General features: G+C 43.8%; 1 protein-coding gene and 1 long non-coding RNA gene across 2 annotated transcripts in view; one reads left to right on the forward strand and one right to left on the reverse strand.

Moving 5' to 3' along the window:
- The first annotated feature begins 250 nt into the window (after positions 1–250).
- LOC117515288 lies at positions 251–23205 on the forward strand. The gene is made up of 3 exons (XR_004562120.1): positions 251–677; positions 9637–9644; positions 23194–23205. It is a non-coding gene; the product is annotated as an uncharacterized LOC117515288 (long non-coding RNA).
- phf21ab (PHD finger protein 21Ab) overlaps positions 1107–24658 on the reverse strand; it is a 174962-nt gene continuing 151410 nt past the window's right edge. Inside the window, 8 exon segments of the mRNA XM_034175775.1 lie at positions 1107–2043; positions 2046–2349; positions 2564–2667; positions 2784–2859; positions 3209–3364; positions 3803–3909; positions 16291–16324; positions 16326–16352. Coding sequence (XP_034031666.1) covers positions 1565–2043; positions 2046–2349; positions 2564–2667; positions 2784–2859; positions 3209–3364; positions 3803–3909; positions 16291–16324; positions 16326–16352 — 1287 coding nt within the window. The 3' untranslated portion in view covers positions 1107–1564.

Below are 24658 nucleotides of genomic sequence, written 5' to 3' on the forward strand. Positions count from 1 at the left end.
GAAAGTTCAGCTACAATTTGTCAGAGATGCAAGCCAAGACTTGATGTTTTGGTGAAAGAAACTCCTCCTTTATACCACTTGATCATGAAGCTGTATAACTGGGACTACATAATACAAAACATGCACGATGTACAATTTCTCCAATCACAGCCACAGAAGCCTATAATTTCTTCTGGGTGTCTTGGTGGCTTTCTTTACTCTTCTCCTTCTTGCACAGTCACTCAGTTTTTCTATCTATCTACTCCACACAGATTTACCACAGAGTGCCATATATTTGTATTTCTTCATAATTGATGTAAATAAAGCTCAAGACATATTCACTGACTTGGAAATGTTCATGTATCCATCCCCTGACTTGTCTGAAGAGAACTGCCAATAAAACTGATTGTTTACATTACAGCATTTCATTATGCAACCCATCATCTTGGCTTTTATATTTTTGATTAATTTATATCAAGTTGCAGAGATTTACTTTGAGTTTAAGATAATTTTAATTTTTTATTTTTTTATATTTGAAATGGCACAAATTAAAACGTGTGAAATACCAAGTGTTCCAATAGTTTTGGAGGGCACTGTAGCTCTTTGAGAATATTGAGTGAAGTCAAGTAAAACCACAATTACAACAAATTAAATTCACTTGAATTTAAATCCGCTTTAAAAATATGCTGCCAAATAGTGTGACATCAAATGAGATTACTCACTGAAAGTGGAAGTTACAGAAATCGGAAAACGAGGAACCATTGGTCACTCTTCTGAAGTGGTTACTGGCTATAGTAGAGGGAGGTAAACTAATGGTTGGAGGATGAATGGGAATAGTTAAAGTTGGGGGTTTCTCAAATAATTTCAGGATGTTGGAGGATAAGGACGGCACAACTTATTTCATTAATGCGCATTGGGGATATATGGCCGAGTAAGATTATAGACTGTTAGGTGATTTAGTAAAATTGGAAAGGTTGGTTATTCAGGTTATTCATTTAATGTTAGGATTCATAAGAATGTCAGGACTGTAGGATAATAAGCTAAGTTAAAGACTGATGTTCACATTAAATAAAACTGGGACAAGGGAGGGACAACAGGCTCTCATCTGAGGAGGCATAAATTAATACAACAGTTTTTTTTTGTTGTTGTTGTTGGGTTTTTTTTTTTGGCTTTTTTAACCAGTTACCCCAGAGAGATGTTTGGTTCCATGTTCTCAGTTATCGTCCTGACCTGAACCTATCTTCCTACACTGCCAGAGAACACAGGGGCCGCTATAACAGGCACACACTGGTGTGATGATGAAATGATTTTCCCTTTGAGCATTCTCACAACTGACGTCTACCACTAATTGGCAAAATGACACTGGTACATAAGGCTTCCTTTCCCAAGATCTGTGGGTGGAATAGCCTACATCTTCCCAGAGCCATTTGACTTGGGCTGTATATCTACCATTGACACAGTCTGACAATACAATGCAAACAAACAACATTTATACAGATTGGCAACTTTTGAGCACCTTAAGGTGCAAGCACAAGTCTTTTTAATATATATGTGTTTGAATTCCGGTAACTCAAGAGATATAGCATTACTTTTTATTGTCCAAACTGCTGAGAAGAGCTGGCAAAGAATGCTGGGAGGATTCTGAGGTTTTGCTGTTGTTGGTGTTGCTGCCATCACTCTCAGTGATCTTCTTTGTTTCTTCCCCACCAGTGTCTGGAGTGGTGAAAGCAGCTATCTTGTTCTCAGAGTTGGTCGTAGCATTGATAGCGCAGGCTTCCATGGGGCTGTAGTTAGGGCAGACCAGCCCGGTGGTGCCGTTGGTGGTGACAACAGTTGTAACCACTGAGGAACTGGCATTGTCAACTGCCAGAAATGCCTCAGTATCGGTACTGACCACCATCTCAGCCTGGGGACCAGTCCCTGTGTTGCCACCTGTTCCTACACCAGGAGTAATCTTGCCCCCTACAATGAAACCAGGCGCAGCCCTTGCAGGGTTCTGACTTGCTGTTAGGATGGTGCCCTCATCTAGAACACCCTGGCAATCTGTTACTCCTTTGGTACTACTGATGTCTGGTCATTTCCTGCAGCTCCAGGCTCCTGCTGTTTCTCTGTAACATCAGTGTTGCTGCTGGATGTAGAGCGCTCAATCTCCATTTTCTCTACAGAGTTAACTTCTGATGCCGTTTCAGTTTTGCTCCCGCCTTCAGTGCTGTTCCTGATTCTGGTACTGCCACCTGTACCCTCTGTCTCTGCCAGAGCTCGGTTAAAACTGAAGGCTTGGATGAGGCGAATTAGATGTTTGACTTTGTCCAGAGAAAGCTGCATTTCCTTCTGACGAGCCAGAATGGTGTTCTTTGTCTCCATACATTTCTGGTGGGAAAGGAGAGGAAGAAAAACAAAATAAAAAAGGGTTAGATGACATGAGACCTTATGTGTCTACCAATAAAATGGTAATGATTACTAATAATTATTATGCTAATAGAATTTGTTCATCCATCCACTTTTCAGTGTGACTAAGAGAGACCTGGTTCTTCATATCTGAGAGGGTTTTATAACATTGCTGAGCCATTCTTCTGTTTCTTACCGTTATAGAGTTGCTAAGGTGTTTAACTCTCTGTTCCAGCTGTTCTCGTTCTAATTTCAGTTCAGAACTCCATTTCACTAGCTTCTGTTTCTCCTCTTCTTTAGCTGTGGCAGAGGACAATGAAATATATATATGCATCAAAAGTTAATCTTAATCTCACAACTACCATGGTGTATTTGTCACAGTAGATGTTGAAGAGATGAAAAGATACTGTGGTCACCTTCTTTGTAAGCTATATAGGAATGAACAATAGCCAGGGTACCAGGCCATGGAATGGCTTCTTCTTTTTTCAGGATCTGGAGATAGAAGCTTGAAATTGTCACACAGGCTTAGACTGAGAACATTTGAAGAAGGAACTCTGGCCTCCACTCTTAAGGTGAGGCTGAAGGGGACAAGCAATGGAGCAGATGGATGTGAGATGCCAATCTTTACTGACAATGAATGGGACAGAAGTACAAAAAACAAGACTGCATTATGTATATGCTTACAAAGGATTGAACAGTTCTAAGTTCAGGAGAGTGTGATAGAAGACCAATCAGCACAATGTTACAGTTAAGTACAGCTACTGCCTCTGAGTTTCCCTGGACTGCGGTACCCCCTTTCCCCTTCTCAGGATCAGTCCACATGTAGGGCTGCTGCGGTTACCTGATCTTGACATTTTGGACAGATCCACATGCCTTTAGGAATGGTTTTCAGGGGTGGATCCAGGCAGTCCAGGTGATAAACACGAGAACACGTGTCGCACATGAGCAACTGGCCACTGCGTCTGCACACAGTGCAGAAATCCTCATGGATGTCTCCCTGTTAAGAAGAATTGGACCAATCAGTTTCCTTGCCTATCTGGGACCCACAACCACGTGTGGAGAGGCAAGGCAGGGGGAGGCACCGTGCTTTGGTTAAGTTTAAGGGTGGCCATTTTGAAACTTTCATGGTAATGGTGTGTTAATTTACTTAGCCGTCCGACCCACAGAGAAGATACTTGACATTTGGAAGTTAGAATGTGTTTGGAGTAGTAGATATTAGTGGATGCTCTGGATTACAGGGCACTGTTCACCTTGTAAGACTGAATCAAATCAAAAATCAATTCACGACTGATGATTACCACATGGAAACAACAAACTAATGGTGATGTATGTGGAGGTCTTGGGTGCAAATGAATGACAGAGCTATTGGGCCAATAGGACTGTGTGTGACGGGGTTCCAACCCTCTTAACTGTCCGTCTACCCCATGTTACTTACATCCCCAGAGCTGGGGCTGGGCAGGGGGAGGGGATGGACGGGGCTGGAGGGGGAGGTCGGGGTGAGGCTGCCCAGCTCCAGGACGCTGCTGTATTTGGGTGGACGACCTGAGTGAAATGAGACAGACAAAAAAGACGGAAAACAAAGAAAAAAGAAAGATGGAGAGGGGGGGACAAAAACAAACAGTCTGTATGACATACCTTGGAAAGGGAGTCTTCATTGGCTAGCATGAGACAGGGAAGCAGTAGGGAGGAAGAGGAGGAGTCAGAAGCACAGATAGCAGTGTTAGTGCAGCAGACTGACTCCATGCAAGCCGAAGCCAAGCACTAGTAAATTCTAAAGCAGTTGTAGCAGCCAACAAATGGATATGTGTCAGATGTTATCATACTTCAGTAACCTGTACCATTATATACTGATACAGAGTCCAAACCTCTGTTTTATCATTTGTAGGACTGCCTCTCTAACTAACTGTTGGGAACCAAACACCCACCCATGTAAACTATGGGCAGATGTTTAGTTCGGAGCCTGACCAATGTGGATTTTTTAGGGGGGCTGACACCAATGTTAAGCAGTACAAAAAAGTGACTGTGTGTGTGTGTGTATGTATATATATATATATACGAGGGCTGTCAATAAAGTAACGGTCCTTTTTTTTTTTCAAAAACTATATGGATTTCATTCATATGTTTTTACGTCAGACATGCTTGAACTCTCGTGCGCATGCGTGAGTTTTTCCACGCCTGTCGGTGACGTCATTCGCCTGTGAGCACTCCTTGTGGGAGGAGTCATCCAGCCCCTCGTCGGAATTCCTTTGTCTGAGAAGTTGCTGAGAGACTGGCGCTTTGTTTGATCAAAATTTTTTCTAAACCTGTGAGACACATCGAAGTGGACACGGTTCGAAAAATTAAGCTGGTTTTCAGTGAAAATTTAACGGCTGATGAGAGATTTTGAGGTGATTCTGTCGCTTTAAGGACTTTTCACGGTGCGAGACGTCGTGCAGCGCTCTCAGGCAGCGTCATCAGCCTGTTCAAGCTGAAAACCTCCACATATTGATCCAGGACGTCGTGAGAGAACAGAGAAGTTTCAGAAGAAGTCGGTTTCAGCATTTTATCCGGATATTCCACTGTTAAAGGAGATTTTTTAATGAAAGACGTGCGGACGGGTCCACACGTCGGGACGCAGCCGCCGCGACGCTCCGCCACAGGAAAAACACCTCTGTTGAAAGCCTTAAGGACAAGTTGGAACATGTCCTGCCTGTTAAACAATTTCTCATATACTCACTCCACTGAAAGCCATCAAAAGCCGCCTGGATTTTACAAATGGTTATCAACACGGAGGTGTTTTTCCTGTGCCGCCGCACCGCGTCGGCTGCGTCCCGACGCGCGGACCCGTCCGCACGGACCCGTCCGCACGGACCCGTCCGCACGTCTTTCATTAAAAAAATCTCCTTTAACAGTGGAATATCCGGATAAAATGCTGAAACCGACTTCTTCTGAAACTTCTCTGTTCTCTCACGACGTCCTGGATCAATAGCGCCTGAAATGTGGAGGTTTTCAGCTTGAACAGGCTGACGGCGGCTGAGAGCGCTGAGCGACGTCTCGCACCGTGGGAAGTCCTTAAAGCGACAGAATCACCTCAAAATCTCTCATCAGCCGTTAAAATTTTCATTGAAAACCAGCTTAATTTTTTTAACCGTGTCCACTTCGATGTGTCTCACAGGTTTAGAAAAAGTTTGATCAAACAAAGCGCCAGTCTCTCAGCAACTTCTCAGACAAAGGAATTCCGACGAGGGGCTGGACGACTCCTCCCACAAGGAGTGCTCACAGGCGAATGACGTCACCGACAGGCGTGGAAAAACTCACACATGCGCACGAGGGTTCAAGCATGTCTGACGTAAAACATATGAATGAAATCCATATAGTTTTTGAAAAAAATAAAAAGGACCGTTACTTTAATGACAGCCCTCGTATATAACATACATATATACACACACACACGAGGTCTGTTAGAAAAGTAACGGACCTTTTTATTTTATGCAAAAAATATATGGATTTGATTCATATGTTTTACGTCAGCCAAGCTTGAACCTTCATGCGCACGCATGAGTTTTTTCACGCCTGTCGGTTGCGTCATTCGCCTGTGGGCAGGCTTTGAGTGAGCACTGGTCCACCTCCCTCGTCGGATTTTTATTGTCAGGGAAATGGCGGAATGATTTGGGCTTTGCTCCATCAGAATTTTTTCAGGAGTGTCAGAGGACAAGTTGGGACATGCCTATCTCGGCTTTCAGTGGCTTACCAGTCGAGTGAGTATAAGAGAAATTGAGGAGAGCTGGGCATGTCCCAACTTGTCCTCTGACACTCCAAAACGGAGGGTTCTTTGTCTCGCTCCATCAGCGAATCCGTCGTGACGCGCGAAGCCTCCGCGCGGCTTTCCATGACAATATCTCTTGTTAAAAGTGAAATCTGCCGGAAAATGGCTGATGTCCAGCTATTGTGATAACCAGAGAAATTGCACACGATGGTCCCGGAGCCATACAGCCATCTGTTTAGAAATGAAATGGTCGTTTCTGCCTGTCGATCATGGCTTGAAGTGCGGTGCGCCGTGCGCCATTGTGGGCCATCCTTAAAGCGGTAGTAACACTCCTTAATCTCTGTGAAGCCCAAAAAATTTTCACCGAAAGCCAAATGAATTTTCCGAATGGTTTCCAGCTGCCTGTCTCTAACAGTTTCTGAAAAGATTCTGATGGAGCAAAGCCCAAATCATTCCACCATTTCCCTGACAATAAAAATCCGACAAGGGGGGTGGACCAGTGCTCACTCAAAGCCTGCCCACAGGCGAATGACGCAACCGACAGGCGTGATAAAACATGCATGCACACGAAGGTTCAAGCTTGGCTGACGTAAAAACATATGAATCAAATCCATATATTTTTTACATGAAATAAAAAGGTTTGTTACTTTTCTAACAGACCTCGTATACATATATATATATATATATATATATATATATATAATAAAACCTCCATGACCAGAAAAAATCAAGGACCGAGACGTTGCCCGGTATGGCGGAGCCGGGGCCCCACCCTGGAGCCAGGCCTGGGGTTGGGGCTGGTGGTCGGACATTAGCCCATGGGGCCCGGCCGGGCTCACCCCGAAACAGCGACGTGGACCCGCCCTCCTGTGGGTTCACCACCTGCAGAAGGGGCCATGGGGGTCGGGTGCAGAGAGGATTGGGTGGCAGTCGAGGGCCGGTGGCCCGGCGGCCCAGTCCATGCTCACAGACCCTGGCTGTTGGGACGTGGAATGTCACCTCGCGGGGGGAAGGAGCCTGAGCTTGTGCGGGAGGATGAGAGATACCAACTAGAGATAGTCGGGCTCACCTCCATGCACAGCTTGGGCTCTGGTACCCAACTCCTGGAGAGGGGCTGGACGCTTCATTTTTCTGGCGTTGCCCACGGGGAGAGGCGGAGAGCTGAGGTCGCATTGCATATTGCGCCCCAGCTCAGTCGCCATGTGTTGGAGTTCACTCCAGTGAACGAGAGGGTCGCGTCCCTACGCCTTTGGGTCGGGGACAGGTCTCTCACCGTTGTCTTGGCCTACGGGCCGAGCGGCAGTGCAGAGTACCCAACCTTCTTGGAGTCCCTGGAAGGGGTACTAGATAGCGCTCCGACTGGGGACTCCATTGTTCTCCTGAGGGATTTCATTGCCCACGTGGGCGGCGACAGTGAGAACTGGAGGGGTTTGATCGGGAAGCACGGCCTCCCCGATCTGAACCTGAGTGGTGTTCAGTTGTTGGACTTCTGTGCTAGTCACAGTATGTCCATCACGAACACCATGTTCAAGCACAAGGGTGTCCATAAGTGCACGTGGCACCAGGACCCTGAGCCGGAGGTCGATGATCGACTGTAGTCCTATCATCTGACCTTCGGCCACGTGTCTCGGACACTCGAGTGAAGAGAGGGACAGAGCTGTCGACCGATCACCACCTGGTGGTGAGTTGAATCTGCTGGGAGGGGAGGAAGCCGGTCAGATCTGGCAGGCCCAAACGTATCATGAGGGTCTGCTGGGAACGACTGGCGAAACCCTCTGTCAGCGCGGTCTTCAACTCTCACCTCTGGGAGAGCTTCTCCCAGATCCCGGGGGAGGTTGGAGACATGGAGTCCGAGTGGACCATGTTCTCCACCTCTATTGTCAATGCGGCCGCTCGTAGCTGTGGTCGCAAGGTCTCTGGTGCCTGTTGCGGCGGCAATTCCCGAACCCAGTGGTGGACGCCGGAAGTAAGGGATGCCGTCAAGCTGAAGAAGGAGTCCTACTTATCTTTGTTGGTAGGTGGGACCCCGGAGGCAGCTGACAGGTACCGGCAGGCCAAGCATGCCACAGCCCGTGTGGTTGCAGAGGCAAAAACTCGGGTCTGGGAGGAGTTCAGGGAGGCCATGGAGGAGGACTATCGGTCGGCCTCGAAGAGATTCTGGCAAACCGTCCGACGCCTCAGGAGGCGGAAGCAGCTCTCCACCAGCACTGTTTACGGTGCAGGTGGGGAGCTGTTGACCCTGACTGGGGATGTTGTCGGGCGGTGGAAGGAATACTTCGAGGATCTCCTCAATCCCATCGTCACGTCTTCCGAAGAGGAAGCGGAGACTGGGGACTCGGAGGCAGACTCATCCATTACCCAGGCCGAAGTCACCGAGGTGGTTAGAAAGCTCCTCGGTGGCAAGGCTCCTGGGGTGGATGAAGTCCGTCCTGAGTACCTTAAGTCTCTGGATGTTGTGGGACTGTCTTGGCTGACACGCCTCTGCAACATCGTGTGGCGATCGGGGACAGTGCCTCTGGATTGGCAGACCGGGGTGGTGGTCCCTCTGTTTAAGAAGGGGGACCGGAGGGTGTGTTCCAACTATAGGGGGATCACACATCTCAGCCTCCCCGGTAAGGTCTATTCCAGAGTACTGGAGAGGAGAATTCAAAAGATGGTCGAACCTCAGATTCAGGAGGAGCAGTGTGGTTTTCGTCCTGGTCGTTGCACACTGGACCAGCTCTACACGCTCCATCGGGTGCTCGAGGGTTCATGGGAGTTCGCCCAACCAGTCCACATGTGTTTTGTGGATCTGGAGAAGGAGTTCGACCGTGTCCCTCGGGGCACCCTGTGGGGGGTGCTCCGGGAGTACGGGGTCCGGGGTCCTTTGCTAAGGGCTAGCCGGTCCCTGTACGACCACAGCAGGAGCTTTGTTCGCATTGCCGGTAGTAAGTCAAACCTGTTTCCAGTGCACGTTGGCCGCCAGGGCTGCCCTTTGTCACGGTTCTGTTCATTATTTTTATGGATAGAATTTCTAGGCGCAGCCATGGTGTATAGGGGGTCTGGTTTGTGAACCACAGAATCTCGTCTCTGCTGTATGCGGACGATGTGGTTCTGTTGGCTTCGTCAAATCAGGACCTTCAGCGTGCACTAGGGCGGTTTGCAGCCAAGTGTGAAGCGTCCAGGATGAAAATCAGCACCTCCAAATCCGAGGCCATGGTTCTCGACCGGAAAAGGTGCTTTGCCCTCTTCAGGTCGGTGGAGTGTCCTTGCCTCAAGTGGAGGAGTTTAAGTATCTCGGGGTCTTGTTCACGAGTGAGGGACGGATGGAACGTGAGATCGACAGACGGATCAGTGCAGCATCTGCAATGATGCAGTCGCTGTATCGGACCATCGTGGTGAAGAGAGAGCTGAGTAGGGGGGCAAAGCTCTCGATTTACCGATCGATCTACGTTCCAATCCTCACCTATGATCATGAGATTTGGCTCATGACTGAAAGAACGAGATCGCAAGTACAAGCGGCCGAGATGAGTTTCCTTCACAAGGTGGCTGGGTGCTCCCTTAGAGATAGGGTGAGGAGCTCTGTCACTTGGGAGGAGCTCGGAGTCAAGCCGCTGCTCCTCCACGTCGAAAGGAGTCAGTTGAGGTGGCTTGGGCATCTTTTCCGGATGCCCCCTGGACGCTTCGCTGGAGAGGTGTTCCGGGCACGTCCCATTGGGAGGAGGCCCTGGGGAAGACCCAGGACACGCTGGAGGGACTATCTCTCGGCTGGCTTGGGAACGCCTTGGGGTTCCCGCGGAGGAGCTGGGGAGGTGTGTGTGGATCGGGAGGTCTGGGCGGCTTTGCTTGAGCTGCTGCCCCCGCGACCCGACTCCGGATAAAGCGGAAGAAAATGGATGGATGGATGGATGGATATATATATATATATATAAATAATGGCACTGATTCGTAACATTTTGTGATAAATCCCTTATGACAAAGCAAAATAATAAACGCTTCATGTTTTACAGTTTAAACGTCATAATGAATCAACTAAAATATAGCTAACAACCAACCAATCTACATTACGCTGCCTTCTTTCTGACTGGCAGTCACCGTGTTGTACCACTCAGCATTCACATAAAATGGACTTCTCATCTATTTTGCCCCTGCCTAGCTGGAGGCATAGCAACCACTTGTCTCTTGTTGCTGTAAAAAAATACAACAGGATTAAAAATGGCAGCTGGTCACTTCTCTCTGTCTTTTGTAGCTAATGTGACCCAGGGATGATGGGAGTCCCAGCCATACTTGTCAACACTGTAAACAATGCAGTTAGAGTGGCCCCTGCTGGGCAAACTTTATAATGACACCACTTCCAACAGCCAATGCAATTTTGCTTTGGTTATTCAGGAAAATAAAAGCTTTCATAAATAACTGTGATATTGATAAGTTTGTGAAAGGCTAATATTGGCCGATATATCAGTCTATAGGTTTGTTTTTTGATTTTTTATTTTGTGAAGATTAAACACACTTCACAAACATTCAGTCACAAAACAACTGGATTTGAAACAGAAGAAATTTAATGACAGTTCTTGTTCGTCACTGTATGGATCTTGCTCCTAATGCAGTGTACAAGGACGTCAATAGATGCATGATCCCTGTATGTATGAGGCTGCTGTATATGATAAAAGCTGACACTATGACTTACACAACGTCATGTGAATTGTTCTCTGCTGCAAAGGTTAAAGTTAAATGAAGGTGGCACAGAAAGTCTTTATGTCAGATGTTACACCTGTAACAGCACTTCAGTTAGATGCTGAACAGGTGAAGACAGACACATTAGTGCATGGAAGCTCCTACAGGTTATTTCTGGTCACAGGAGTTGTGAAATAATACAAGCTAACTGTTAGTCAATCTACTAACCTAAAGACAAACCCGCAATTCCTAAATTTAAATTTTCAACTTGTCTATGTTTACACTGAATTATTGTCAAATCAGCAGCTCATATCACCCTCATCCTTCCTCCCTCAGCCAATCAGATCAAACCAAATGGACAGATGAGGACTGATGATAGAGGTTTCCACAATCCAAGAAGAATAGAAAACTGCAGGAAGAGCTAATTTTATACTCCTCCAGGACAATTTGAGCCACAGACACCAATATTATCATTAAACTGTGATGTGAAATAATTTCTCACAGGTTACTTTGGAGACTAAACCTGTCTTAAACACATCTTCAGTTAGTAACTTCTTGTTTTCCCATTGTGCCCCTAAACAACCCCAGAGCAAAGGTGTGAAAATACAACCAGATTTATACTTCTTTGCAGTGTTACAGTGATCCTGCCACAAACACCCACAGTGCAGAAGGTAAATGATTACTTCACAAAGTTGAACTGCAGCATTAGAACATTGCGTTGTATATTATTAGGTCATGCTTAGTCATTTATATTCTCTCATTCACTTTGTGATGGAGAGACAATTGCTAAATCGTGAAAAGTGAACTGTGAACATTTCTTCTTCTTCATGACAGAATGTTAGGGCCACTGTCCGGGTGTGTGTGTGTGTGTGTGTGTGTGTGTGTAAAAAAAACTAAGTTACTAAAATTGTCAAGAATAAACTCATAATATCTGGATTAAAATTCATATGGTAACTACAAATTCTAAAAGAAGTTACATTTTTACAAGAATGTTTAGAATAAACCAGATGTGTGTACATGTGTATATACAGTAAAACTTGTTTTAACCATCATCATAAACTGGATACTCGCACTCACCGGTCAAAAACAAAAGTCCCAATACTTTTGTATGGTTTTCTGTGTAATAAACATAAATAACAAATTTTTGCTCACATCGGACAAAAGGTCCCGGTTACAGAGTTGCATAAATCAAGCTTTAGGATTTTAAGGTACCACTCTGCAGCTGACTTAGAAGAAAGAGTGACTCAACTAAATGTAATCTTTTTAAATCACATAATGTCTGGCACTTAGTTAAGGCAGGCATTTTTTTTTCAGAGGAAGTTTTGACCCGGTCATTAAATGAGGCAGGCTTTTAATCAAGGAAATACATAAGCCTAATTGGTGCTGGGGATTCCCCACAGATTGTTCATCGCCTCCTGACTGTAACTAAACCGTTACATACATATAACAGATTTTGTCCATTTTATACATATAACGGATTACGATTATAATGGACAAAATTACAAAATTCGCTGGTCCACCTGAATCCATTATATATTATATATATTATATAATATATAATATTATTATTATATATATACATATATATATATACACACACACACACACACTGTAGATTGATTCCATCTATTTGGTACTACTGATGTATAAATTGTATTTTGGAAATTGCAGACTTATGTCTGTGGTGTCTATGGGCAGGGACACTAAGTCCCCACAACACTGATAATATGAAGTATAAATGCGGTTTCAGAGTTTAACTGTATTACAGTGACAGGATTCAGTGTGCAGGAAAAGGAAGGAAGACTTGTTTTTTTACTCTATTAGTACTGAGCAGGGTAGCGGTCTCTACTCTACAGTGTGTCAAACAATGAGTGTTGCATTTACTGGTCAAATATTTGTAATGTATCTTTAAAAGGACAAGTTTTTTTTTTTTTCCTTTACACAACTCTAGTCATATTCAAACAATGGGCCTCATGCAAGAACATTTTCATAAACATAGCTGAAATTTTTATTTTTTTTAGTGTAATGGGTTTGAATGAGTGCACCATGTCAGATTCAGCAAACACGCATAAATCCAGATAATTGCACAGGTTACGGATGAAAACACACTGAAGTCTGCCTATATGTAAATCAGCACACGTTTACAAGAAGACTGAATTATCAGAAATGTTGCCACAAAAAAACAATAAATATGGCTATGTGCCCCACACCTCTGGGCACCCGCTTGGGACCCGTCTCCTCCACGTGGGAAGGATCGGACTTGAACCCATCCCGGTACCCAACAACTTTCCTTTGCGGAGTGAACTTTGTGATTCTTGCAAATGTCCATGTTGTGAGACTAATAAAGGCATAATAAAGGCATCTCTTTATCATATTTTTTGGCTACATGAATAAATTTAAACTTTTACAATTCAAATTGTATAGTTAGCAGAATAATGTTGAGATAATTATGACATGTAGGATTTTCACGTGGAAACTGCTTCAAAGTAATGAAACTCTCAATCAGTTACCGAAAACTTACATTTGGATGACAGCAGAACAAGTATGAATTATTCCTACAACAGGTCTGGACCAGTTGTAAATTCTGTTCATGTCAGTAAAAAAAAAAAAAAAAAGCTTAAATACTACAAAACTGGTGAATGTTTGAGGTTTTCTTAAATTACTTATTTATGAACAAATCTGTCAGTACAAATGTTTCTTGCATGAGGCTCATATTGTGCAGTCAAGCTTCTGAGCGCTCTACTCACCTGTGACATTTGCTTCTTTTGTGTGAAATCCTTTTTAAAAAAGGATTTTTAAAATTACTTTGGGAAGTTAATCCATGAGAATCAATGAGGCAGCAGTAAAGAAGTTAAGAGTCCATTGTTTGGTTAAAATAGCACCAAAACAACACTAACCCATTTACTTATTTATTTTTAAAAATTGACAATACATTAGATCATACAAAACATTTGAAAAAAAGAAAAAAAAAGAAAAGAAAAGGCAACTCTATTTTTTCAAATATACTAACTTGACCCTGCATTGGTTTAATAAGTTTGCTCATGTCAGGTGGCACAAGATCAATAGCCACTACTGAACCACCACTGTTTCTTTCTCTTTTTGCTCTGTATGCACCACTCTGCATTTAATCATTAGTGATCGATCTCTGCTCCCCTCCACAGCATGTCTTTTTCCTGGTTCTCTCCCTCAGCCCCAACCAGTCCCAGCAGAAGACTGCCCCTCCCTGAGCCTGGTTCTGCTGGAGGTTTCTTCCTGTTAAAAGGGAGTTTTTCCTTCCCACTGTAGCCAAGTGCTTGCTCACAGGGGGTCGTTTTGACCGTTGGGGTTTTACATAATTATTGTATGGCCTTGCCTTACAATATAAAGCGCCTTGGGGCAACTGTTTGTTGTGATTTGGCGTTATATAAAAAAATTGATTGATTGATTGAACTTTAACTACATATATACACGTGTTAACAGCTACACTATACACTTTTACATGTAGGAAAAATGTGGTTTTGAGTTCATTTGCAGCTCTACTTCTGTAGCCACATTAAAACACTTTTTTCTTTTCAGCAGTTTTTTTTTTAAACTTGATTTCTCTCTTATACGACACAATTGTCAAAGTGAGTAGGGGGCTTGATTGAGGTGGTTTAAAAAAAAAACTAAGAAAAAACAACAGTGAAGGTGACCTTTAATTTACAACCCCCAATTCAGAAAAATTTAGGACAGTATGGAAAATGTAAATAATACACCTACACAGTCATTTGCACACTTTACTTTGACTTCTGTTCCATTGCAGACAGTATGGAACCAAGATATTTCATGCTAAAGTAAGTATTTTTACAATATAACGTAACATAAGGCTTACTTATTGTTCCACTGTAAGGCACCTCCACAGAAAAAAAGCATCCCCTGCCATCAGCCTCCTTCTCCAGACTGCACTGACACCCGGTAGTGCTTAGCTTAGTCATCGGTTTACCTCAGCTTGGCTAGTAACACAATCGCTGAAGCTGGTCCACGTAACGGCTGTCCTGTTAAAAGCAGCCACTCGTCATTGCCTTTTTTGTCAGACTCCATGACTACAGAAGTGGCTTCCTCAGCTGGATGGCCGGTGTCACCGCATGTAGCATCTTAGTTTAGCATGGTGTAACGCGACACCACAAACCACAAATACAGCCGTTCCACACTTTTGGGAGAGGAAATGCGACTTGTTACAAATTTTCTCCTGGCCACACGAAAGGATAAAATCTGTGGTTAGGTCCATGTTTTGAAGCCCATTCTCACGCTGTGGTCCACTTCACTTGTGCTGTTTGTACAAGACACACTATCAAACAAAAAAAAAAAAAAAAGCTCACTTTCCTCCTCAAAATATTATCTTTGCAAAATCTGTCCACCTAATAAGCCAACACTAGTCATGGACTACACCCTTGCAAATACACTTTTAACCATTTTGATGCATTCACTGTCAAAGTTCACAAAAACCACTGATTTCACACTGTAAAAAACTACCTTTCCCCTACATTCATTTTGGGGGTGTGACCTGAGATGATGTTGCCAAAATTCATATTTCTCACAGTTTGAGGTTTCTGAGCGTTTATCAGAGGCAGGTGAAATCAGGCTGATTACCCCATTTTTATGACCTAATTTCTCTTGGCATAAACATAAAAAATAAAACAAAACATCAATATTTTCATCATTCTATTTTTATAATAATCAGCTAATTTAACATTTTATTTAGTAATGATACACACTTTAAGCTTGCGCCCTTTCCCCTAATGCCTGAAATTTCTCCAGATTCCTTGAATCGTTTAATGGCGTTATGCACAGTAGAGGAGAAAGACACAAATCCTTCCAAACATTCTGTTGAGGAACATTTTTCCAAAAACAAACAAACAAACAAACCAAAAAATGTCAATAATTTTCTCACACATTTGTTGACAAACTGAAGATTCTCTGCCCATTTGTGTCCTCAAAGAGTCAGCCTCTCCTGTCTAGTGCTTGCTTTTTTCTTTTCTTCTTACCCAATAATGATTACAATCACCTTTTGACATTGACCTGTTTGAAATACCATCATTAATTAAATTATTATTATTATTTAAACACCATTACGAGCCCTTAACTGCCACTGCTCAAACCTTTTTTTTGGAAAATGTTGCAGGGCCTGAGATGCAGGAGTGGATGCATATTAACAAAGGTAATGAAGCTGACCAGAAAAAAAACCAAAAACCAAAACATGAAATATCTTTGGTTCATACCGTCTGCAATGGAAAAAAGTCAAGGTACATGTCAGAATCACTGCTGGATTTTACTTTTAAATTTGCATTTTCTATGCGGTCCCAATTTTTTATTTGGGTCTTTACAAGTCTGCTGTCTTCACCAGATTTTTTTTTTATATTTACCCATTTCTTTTACTGTATCGTCAGTCTCTGTTGTGACTCCTCTCTAGTTTAAGTTCTGTGTCTCCATGGTGGAATGTCCCTCTGTCAGTCCTTACTTTGCTCCAAACATCAACCTTTTAGCCTAGACCAGTTAATCATACCGACCTCTTTTCCTGGTCCCCTGGGCAGGGGGCCTGTTTCAGGTAACTCACTGCACTCTTTTTCCTCTAAAATAAAAGACAGCAAAGAAGGACGGTTCATTTAAATTCTTATGAATTGACAGATTTTTACAACTATAATAGCACATACTTCAATCAGACCCTAAAACCTCCAATCAAGGTTTTGAAAGAATGAGTACGTTTGAGTTTTTTAAAATGACACTACACTCATATAAGCTGCACATCTATTTCACAGAGCAGACCACTTGGAAGAACTGAGATATATTACTGCGGGTGAACTGGGACAATGCAGATGAAGTGCCATGAGTCTGTAGGATTGTAAAAACATGTTCTCCTCAACCCTGATCCGACTGTTGATCGGCAAATGCATTAAGTTTTGTTTAGCAGTAAAATGTACATCTGAAGGAGATGTTAGAACTGTTTTGGAAATGTGCTCAGAATGGGTGGTAATAAGACTGCATGGTGGCAAAGGAGTGGCAGCCTGAAAAAAAAAAAAAGAAAAAAAAAAAGCCAGAGAACCAAAGACCACATGGAGAAGGAGAGTGGAAAAAGAGTGTAGGACAGGAGAGGTGAACCAGATGGGCAAAAGTGGGACCCGGTGTCGCAGACCGACGGTCCCCCACTAAAATCGGCCTGTCCCGCTTTCACTGCGCATGCGTCATCACCCGTGGTTCATGGATTAACACCTCGTTTTCTGCTTCAAACTGCACTCCAGTCCATCATATATCTCAGTGACGGATATCTGAGCTTTTCTACACAATCATTCCACATAAATTCAGCATTATTTCATCATCAAAGGTGGTGGAGCAATCAGGAGCGCCTCAGCTACACGAGCTACTAGCTGTTGCGTTCACTGCGTATCAGTCATTCCAAAGCGTCACAGATTATTGCCTAGTTTCTGCTTAAAACTGACTTTAGAATGATTTAAGAGGTTGTCATCTGATGGATAATAATCCCATTAATCCATTTGCTCGCTTTGGGTGAAGAAACTGTCTTGGATAAGCTGCTGAGCTCCGAAATGGCGCATGTGCAGTGAAAACAGGGTGGACCAATTTTTAGGGGCGGACCGTTCGGTCTGTGACACGGGCACAAACTGGGCTTGATGGAGCACAAGCACTGCAGCCTTGTGCAGCTCATGGTATGTAGAGCTATGACAATGAAAAAGTACCAATATAACAAAACATTACGGAGTTGTTTCCAAAGTTGCACTAAAAATGTACATCTAATAGGGGTGGGGAAAAACTGATACAAAACTATGATATTTTTACAACTTGAGAAATTAATATTTAACTTCAGAATTAACATAATTCAAAATTCAATCACAAGTGAAGCAGAAGAATTTTTTGCTTTCTTCTGCAGAGGGTGCAATGAACATATTTGTTTGTAGTCCTAGTCTGAGCAATACCTGAACATCATCTCTGTCTCAATGGAAGAGACTTCTCTGGGATCCCACAATCCCCAAGAGGATGTTGAACATAACAACCAGCCTGTACGCAGATACTGTGAGTGCTGCATGGAGTGGAGGTAGAATCTCTGAGTTTTTCCCCAGTGAAAACTGTCATTCATCAGGGATATGTTCTGGCTCCTTGACTGTTCAATGCTTGCATGGACTGGGTGTTTGGTACGGTTGTGGAAAACAGTGTCTAAAGTGCTTTTGTTGGTGAAGAAAGGCTTTCTGATCTTGACTTCACAAACGATGCTGTGACCTTTGAAGAATTAATGGATACCCTGATTGCAGTACTTGAGAAGCTGAGTGAGAAATTGGAGGATTGACCTGGAAGAAGATTAAGATTCAGGCTTTCAAAAATTTCCTGGACTCTGCCACCAGAAGTATACAATGTATCCGGAAAGCATTCATAGCGCTTCGCTTTTTTAACATTTTGTCATGTTACAGCCTTAAAAAAACAACAACAACAACTAAGATTAAGAAATCAAGTGTTCTTAAGTATTCACACACTTTGTTCAATACTTTGTTGATGCACCTTTGGCAGCAATTACAGCCTCGAGTCTTCTTGAATATGATACCACACGCTTGGTGCACCTACAGTAGTGTTCAGATAATAGTAGTGCTATGTAACTAAAAAGATTAATCCAGGTTTTGAGTATATTTCTTACTGTTACATGGGAAACAATGTGCCAGTAGATTCAGTAGATTCTCACAATCCAACAGGACCAAGCATTCATGATATGCACACTCTTAAGGCTATGAAATTGGGCTATTAGTAAAAAAGTAGAAAAGGGGGTGTTCACAATAATAGTAGTGTGGCATTCAGTCAGTGTGTTTGTCAGTTTTGTGGAACAAAACAGGTGTGAATCAGGTGTCCCCTATTTAAGGATGAAGCCAGCACCTGTTGAACATGCTTTTCTCTTTGAAAGCCTGAGGAAAATGGGACATTCAAGACACTGTTCAGAAGAACAGCGTAGTTTGATTAAAAAGTGGATTGGAGAGGGGAAAACCTACGCAGGTGCAAAAAATTATAGGCTGTTCATCTACAATGATCTCCAATGTTTTAAAATGGACAAAAAAACAAAAAAACAAAACAAAAAAAAAACAAGAGAAGTGTGGAAGAAACGGAAAACAACCATCAAAATGGATAGAAGAATAACCAGAATGGCAAAGGCTCACCCACTGATCAGCTCCAGGATGATCAAGACAGTCTGGAGTTACCTGTAAGGCTGTGACAGTTAGAAGACGCCTGTGTGAAGCTAATTTATGTGCAAGAATCCCCCACAAAGTCCCTTGTTAAAGACATGAGGTTACAATTTGCCAAAGAACACATCAACTGGCCTAAAGAGAAATGGAGAATATTTGTGGACTGATGAGAGTAAATTTGTTCTTTTTGGTCCAAGGGCTGTAGGACAGTTTGTGAGATGACCCCCAAACTCTGAATTCAGCCACAGTTCACAGTGAAGACAGTGAAGCATGGTGGTGCAAGCATCATGGATATGGGCATGTTTCTCCTACTATGGTGTTGGGCCTATATATCGCCACACCAGGTATCATGGATCAGTTTGGATATGTCAAATACTTGAAGAGGTCATGTTGCCTTATGCTGAAGAGGACTAGCCCTTGAAATGGGGTTTCAACAAGACAATGACCCCAAGCAACACTAGTAAACGAGCAAAATCTTGGTTCCAAACCAACAAAATTAATGTTTTGGAGTGGCCTGCCCAATCCCTGGACCTAAATCCAATTGAGAACTTGTGGGGTGACATCAAAAAAGCTGTTTCTGAAGCAAAACCAAAAATGTGAATGAATGTGGAATGTTGTTTAAAGAATCTTGGAGTGGAATAACAGCTGAAAGTTGCCACAAGTTGGTTGACTCCATGCCTCACAGATGTGAAGAAATCATGAAAGACGTGGTTATACAACTAAATACTAGTTTAGTGATTCACAGGATTGCTAAAAAAGCAGTTTGAACATAATAGTTTTGAGTTGGTAGTGTCCAACAGCAGATGCTACTATTATTGTGAACACCCCCTTTTCTACTTTTTTTATTAATAGCCCAATTTCATAGCCTAAGAGTGTGCATATCATGAATGCTTGGTCTTGTTGGATTTGTGAGAATCTACTGAATCTACTGGTACCTTGTTTCCCATGTAATAATAAGAAATATACTCAAAACCTGGATTAATCTTTTTAGTCAGATAGCACTACTATTATTCTGAACATTACTGTATCTTTGGGCAGATTTGCTGATTCCTCTTTGCAGCACCTCTCAAGCTCCATCAGGTTGGATGGGGAGTGTCGGTGCACAGCCATTTTCAGATCTCTCCAGAGATGTTCAGTCAGACTCAGGTCTGGGCTCTGGCTGGACCACTCAAGGACATTCACAGAGTTGTCTTGAATCCACTCCTTTGATATCTTGGCTGTGTGCTTAGGGTCATTGTCCTGCTGAAAGATGAACCACTGCCCCAGTCTGAGGTCAAGCGCGCTCTGGAGCAGGAGTTTCTTCCAGGATGTCTCTGTACATTGCTGCATTCATCTTCCCTCAATCCTGACTAGTCTCCCAGTTCCTGTCAGTGAAAAACATCCCCACAGCATGCTGCCTGGTTTCCTTCAAACATGATGCCTGGCATGCATGCCAAAGAGTTTAATCTTTGTTTCATCAGACCCAAAGAATTTTGTTTCTCATGGTCTGGGACTCCTTCAGGTGCCTTTTGGCAAACACCAGGTGGGCTGCCATGTGCCTTTTACTAAGGAGTGGATTCCGTCTGGCCACTCTACCATACAGGCCTGATTGGTGGATTGCTGCAGAGATGGCTGTCCTTCTGTAAGGTTCTCCTCTCTCCACAGAGGAATGCTGGAGCTTTGACAGAGTGACCATCGGGTTCTTGGTCACCTCCCTGACTAAGGCCCTCTCCCCCGATCACTCAGTTTAGACGGGTGGACAGCTCTGGGAAGAGCCCCAGTGGATCCAATTGTCTCCCATTCATGGATGATGAGGCCACTGTGCTCATTGCAACTTTCAAACCAGCAAAAATGTTTCTGTACCCTTCCCCACATTTGTGCCTCGAGACAATACTGTCTCGGAGGTCTACAGGACAATTCCTTGACTTCATGCTTGGTTTGTGCTCTGACATGCACTGTCAACTGTGGGACCTTATATATAGACAGGTGTGTGCCTTTCCAAATCATGTCCAATCAACTGAATTTAGCCTATATAAACATCTCAAGTGGAAACAGGATGCACCTGTTGTCAAAGGCAAAGGCTATGAATACTTATGTACATGTAATTGTCTAGTTTTTTTTTTTTTCTTCATAAATTTGCAAAAATCTTAAAAAAAAAACTTTTTCACATTGTCATTATGGGGCATTGTGTGTAGAATTTTGAGGGGAACAAAAAAAATTTCATTCATTTTGGAATAAGGCTGTCACATAACAAATGTGGAAAAAGTGCAGCGCTGTGAATACTTTCCAGATGCACTGTACCCGTATGCGGTGAAAGTGTTGAACTTGTAGGAACATTAACCTATCTCAGCAGTGACATACATGTCTTTGGGTCCTCAGCCTTAAAGATCGAGAGACACCTAGAAAGAGCTTATGGAATCATGAGGTTGCTGAGCAGATGCATTTATCTTTGCAGGACCACAAAGGTTCAAGTCTTCAGGGTCCTGTGATTACACTCATAGTGTCATTTCTTTGGACACGACATAGCGTGCAGATGCATTTCATCATCAAAGCCTCAAGCTGCTAATGAAAAGGATAACCTGATAACCACAGATTGAGGGCCTATAATTAACCACAGGGCTCAGAATAAAATCATGCCATCATATTAATTATATCTGTTATCACTTACGAGGTCTGTTAGAAAAGTATCCAACCTTTTTATTTTTTCAAAAACCATATGGACTTGAATCATGTGTGATTGCATCAGCCAAGCTTCAACCTTCGTGCGCATGCGTGAGGTTTTTCACGCCTGTCGGTTGCGTCATTCGCCTGTGAGCAGGCTTTGAATGAGGTGTGGTCCACCCCTCTCGTCGGATTTTTATCGCTAATAAATGTCTGAACGATTTGGAGCTTTGCTGCATCAATGTTTTTCCAGAAACTGTGAGAGGCCTCCAGGTGGACACCGTTCGGAAAATTAATATGGCTTTCAGGGACGATTTTATGGGGATTACACAGATTTAAGGAGTGATCCAGATGGTTTAAAGACTGCCCACAACTGCTGAGAGCGCGGCGCGCTCCCAGCCCCCATCGACAGGCTGACACCCCCGCTGGAACAACCAGATCATTTCTAACGTGAAGGCTTTGTTGATCTGGGACCTCGTCTGACTTTCACAAAAAGGCTCAAGATGTGGACATCAGCACTTTTTCGGTACATTCCACTGTTACAGGAGTTTTTTTCATGGAAAGAAAAGCGGAGGGACGTGTCACGGAGCCGTTCATTACGCGGGACAAAACCACCTTGGTGTTGGTCTCACAGGACGGCTTAAAGGTGGATTGCAGATGGATCCCGGTGCTTTTTCAGTCGTGTGATTATCCAATTGTGATTGTGCATGAGCTGGACCTGCCCCAACGTGTCCTGGAAGGCTTCATCACGGCCTTGCTTTGCGCCATGCAGCTCCACTGCGACGCGCGGAATTCCTTCGCACGTCTGTCTCAGTGTGCCGAAAAAATGCTGATGTCCACTCTTTTCACAATTCCTGTGCTAGTCAGACGACATACCGGATCAAAACAACAGTTTTAGAAATGAACGCCACATTCCACTGTTACAGGAGTTTTGTCATGGAAAGAGGAGCAGCTCCACCGGCGCAAAGCAACGCCGTGATGAAGCCTTCCAGGACATGTTGGGGCAGGTCACAATCGGATAATCACATGACTGAAAAGCAACCAACAGCCGTCTGAAATCCACCTTTAAGCCGTCCTATGAGACCAACACCGAGGTGGTTTGTCCCACGTAATGAATGGTTCAGTGGCGCGTCCCTCCGCTCCTCTTTCCATGACAAAAGTCCTGTAACAGTGGAATGTTGCCGTTCATTCTAAACTGGACGCTGTCTTGATCTGGTATGTCGTCTGACTAGCACAGGAATTGGTGAAAAGAGTGGACATCAGCATTTTTTTCGGCACATTGAGACAGACGTGCGGAGGAATTCCGCGTGTCGAGGTGGAGCTGCATGGCGCAAAGCAACGCCGTGATGAAGCCTTCCAGGGACATGTTGGGCAGGTCCAGCTCATGCCAATCACAATCGGATAATCCACACGACTAAAAGCAACCGGAATCCATCTGAAATCCACCTTTAAGCCGTCCTGTGAGACCAACACCAAGGTGGCTTTGTCCCGCGTAATGAACGGCTCCGTGACGCGTCCCTCCGCTTTTCTTTCCATGAAAAAAACTCCTGTAACGGTGGAATGTACCGAAAAAGTGCTGATGTCCACCATCTTGAGCCTTTTGGTGAAAGTCAGACGAAGTCCAGGATCAACAAAGCCTTCAAGTTGGAAATGACTGGTTGTTCCAGCGGGGTGTCAGCCTGTCGATGGGGGCTGGGAGCGCGCTGCGCTCTCAGCAGTTGTGGGTGGTCTTTAAACCGTCTGGATCACTCCTTAATCTGTGTAATCCCCATAAATCGTCCCTGAAAGCCATATTAATTTTCCGAACGGTGTCCACCTGGAGGTCTCTCACAGTTTCTGGAAAAAAATTGATGCAGCAAAGCTCCAAATCGTTCAGACATTTATTCGCAATAAAAATAGACGAGAGGGGTGGACCACACCTCACTCAAAGCCTGCTCACAGGCGAATGACGCAACCGACAGGCGTGGAAAAACTCACGCATGCGCACGAAGGTCCAAGCTTGGCTGAATGCAATCACACGTGATTCAAATCCATATGGTTTTTGAAAAAAATAAAAAGGTCGGATACTTTTCTAACAGACCTCGTACACTACACAAACATCAAACAAAGAGCATCCCTGTCACTGCATCTTTCTACCGTGCTTGACAGAACCAAAGCTCCCCCACCCCCATTGAAACGTGTTTCATGGTGACATTTCTAATCCTGTGTTTGCCAGAAAGCAGAAAGAACTGACTGCAATTGGCCATGTCGTCCTGTCTCTCTGTATGTATGAGATAAGATCTAATAAATCTTCAAACTTGGTGACAAACACAAAGATCCATCTTCCTGCAACACAGGGCATGTTAAGGTTATAGGGTCAAAGGTCAAGGGCAAATTAGAGAACATTATTTATTGTCTGTGGCAATATCCTCACAATGCAAACACTACATGACATACGAGGTCTCTTAGATAATAAACCGACCCTTTTATTTATTTTTTTTAACTATATGGATTTGAATGACATGCGATTACACCAATCATGCTTGAACCCTCGTGCGCATGCGTGAGTTTTTTCACGCGTGTCGGTGACGTCATGTCCCTGTGGGCAGCCTTGAGTGAGATGTGGTCCCGCCCTCCGGCTGAATTCCTTGTTTCACACGCTGCTTGAGACGGCGCGCGTTGCTTTATCAAAATTTTTTCTGGACCTGTGAGGAATATCCGAGTGGACACTATTCGAGAAATTAAGCTGGTTTTCTGTGAAAAGTTTAACGGCTGATGAGAGATTATGGGGTGTTTCTGTCGTTGTAAGGACTTCCCACGGAGCGGGACGTCCTGCAGCGCTTCCAGGCGCTGTCCGTCGGTCTGTTTCGAGCTGAAAACATCCTAATTTAAGGCTTAATTCACCCAGGACATCGTGAGAGAACAGAGAAGATTCAGAAGAGGCCGGCATGAGGAATTTATGTGGACATTCCACTGTTTAAGGTCATTTTGTAATGAAAGAACGTACGCGCAAATTCGCCGAGTCGTTTCCGTGACGACTCGGCAAATCTGTGTGCGCCGCGACAGGAAAAACACCTCCGTG

This window comes from Thalassophryne amazonica, chromosome 8, assembly GCF_902500255.1.
Source record: "Thalassophryne amazonica chromosome 8, fThaAma1.1, whole genome shotgun sequence".
Taxonomy (NCBI): Eukaryota; Metazoa; Chordata; class Actinopteri; order Batrachoidiformes; family Batrachoididae; genus Thalassophryne; species Thalassophryne amazonica.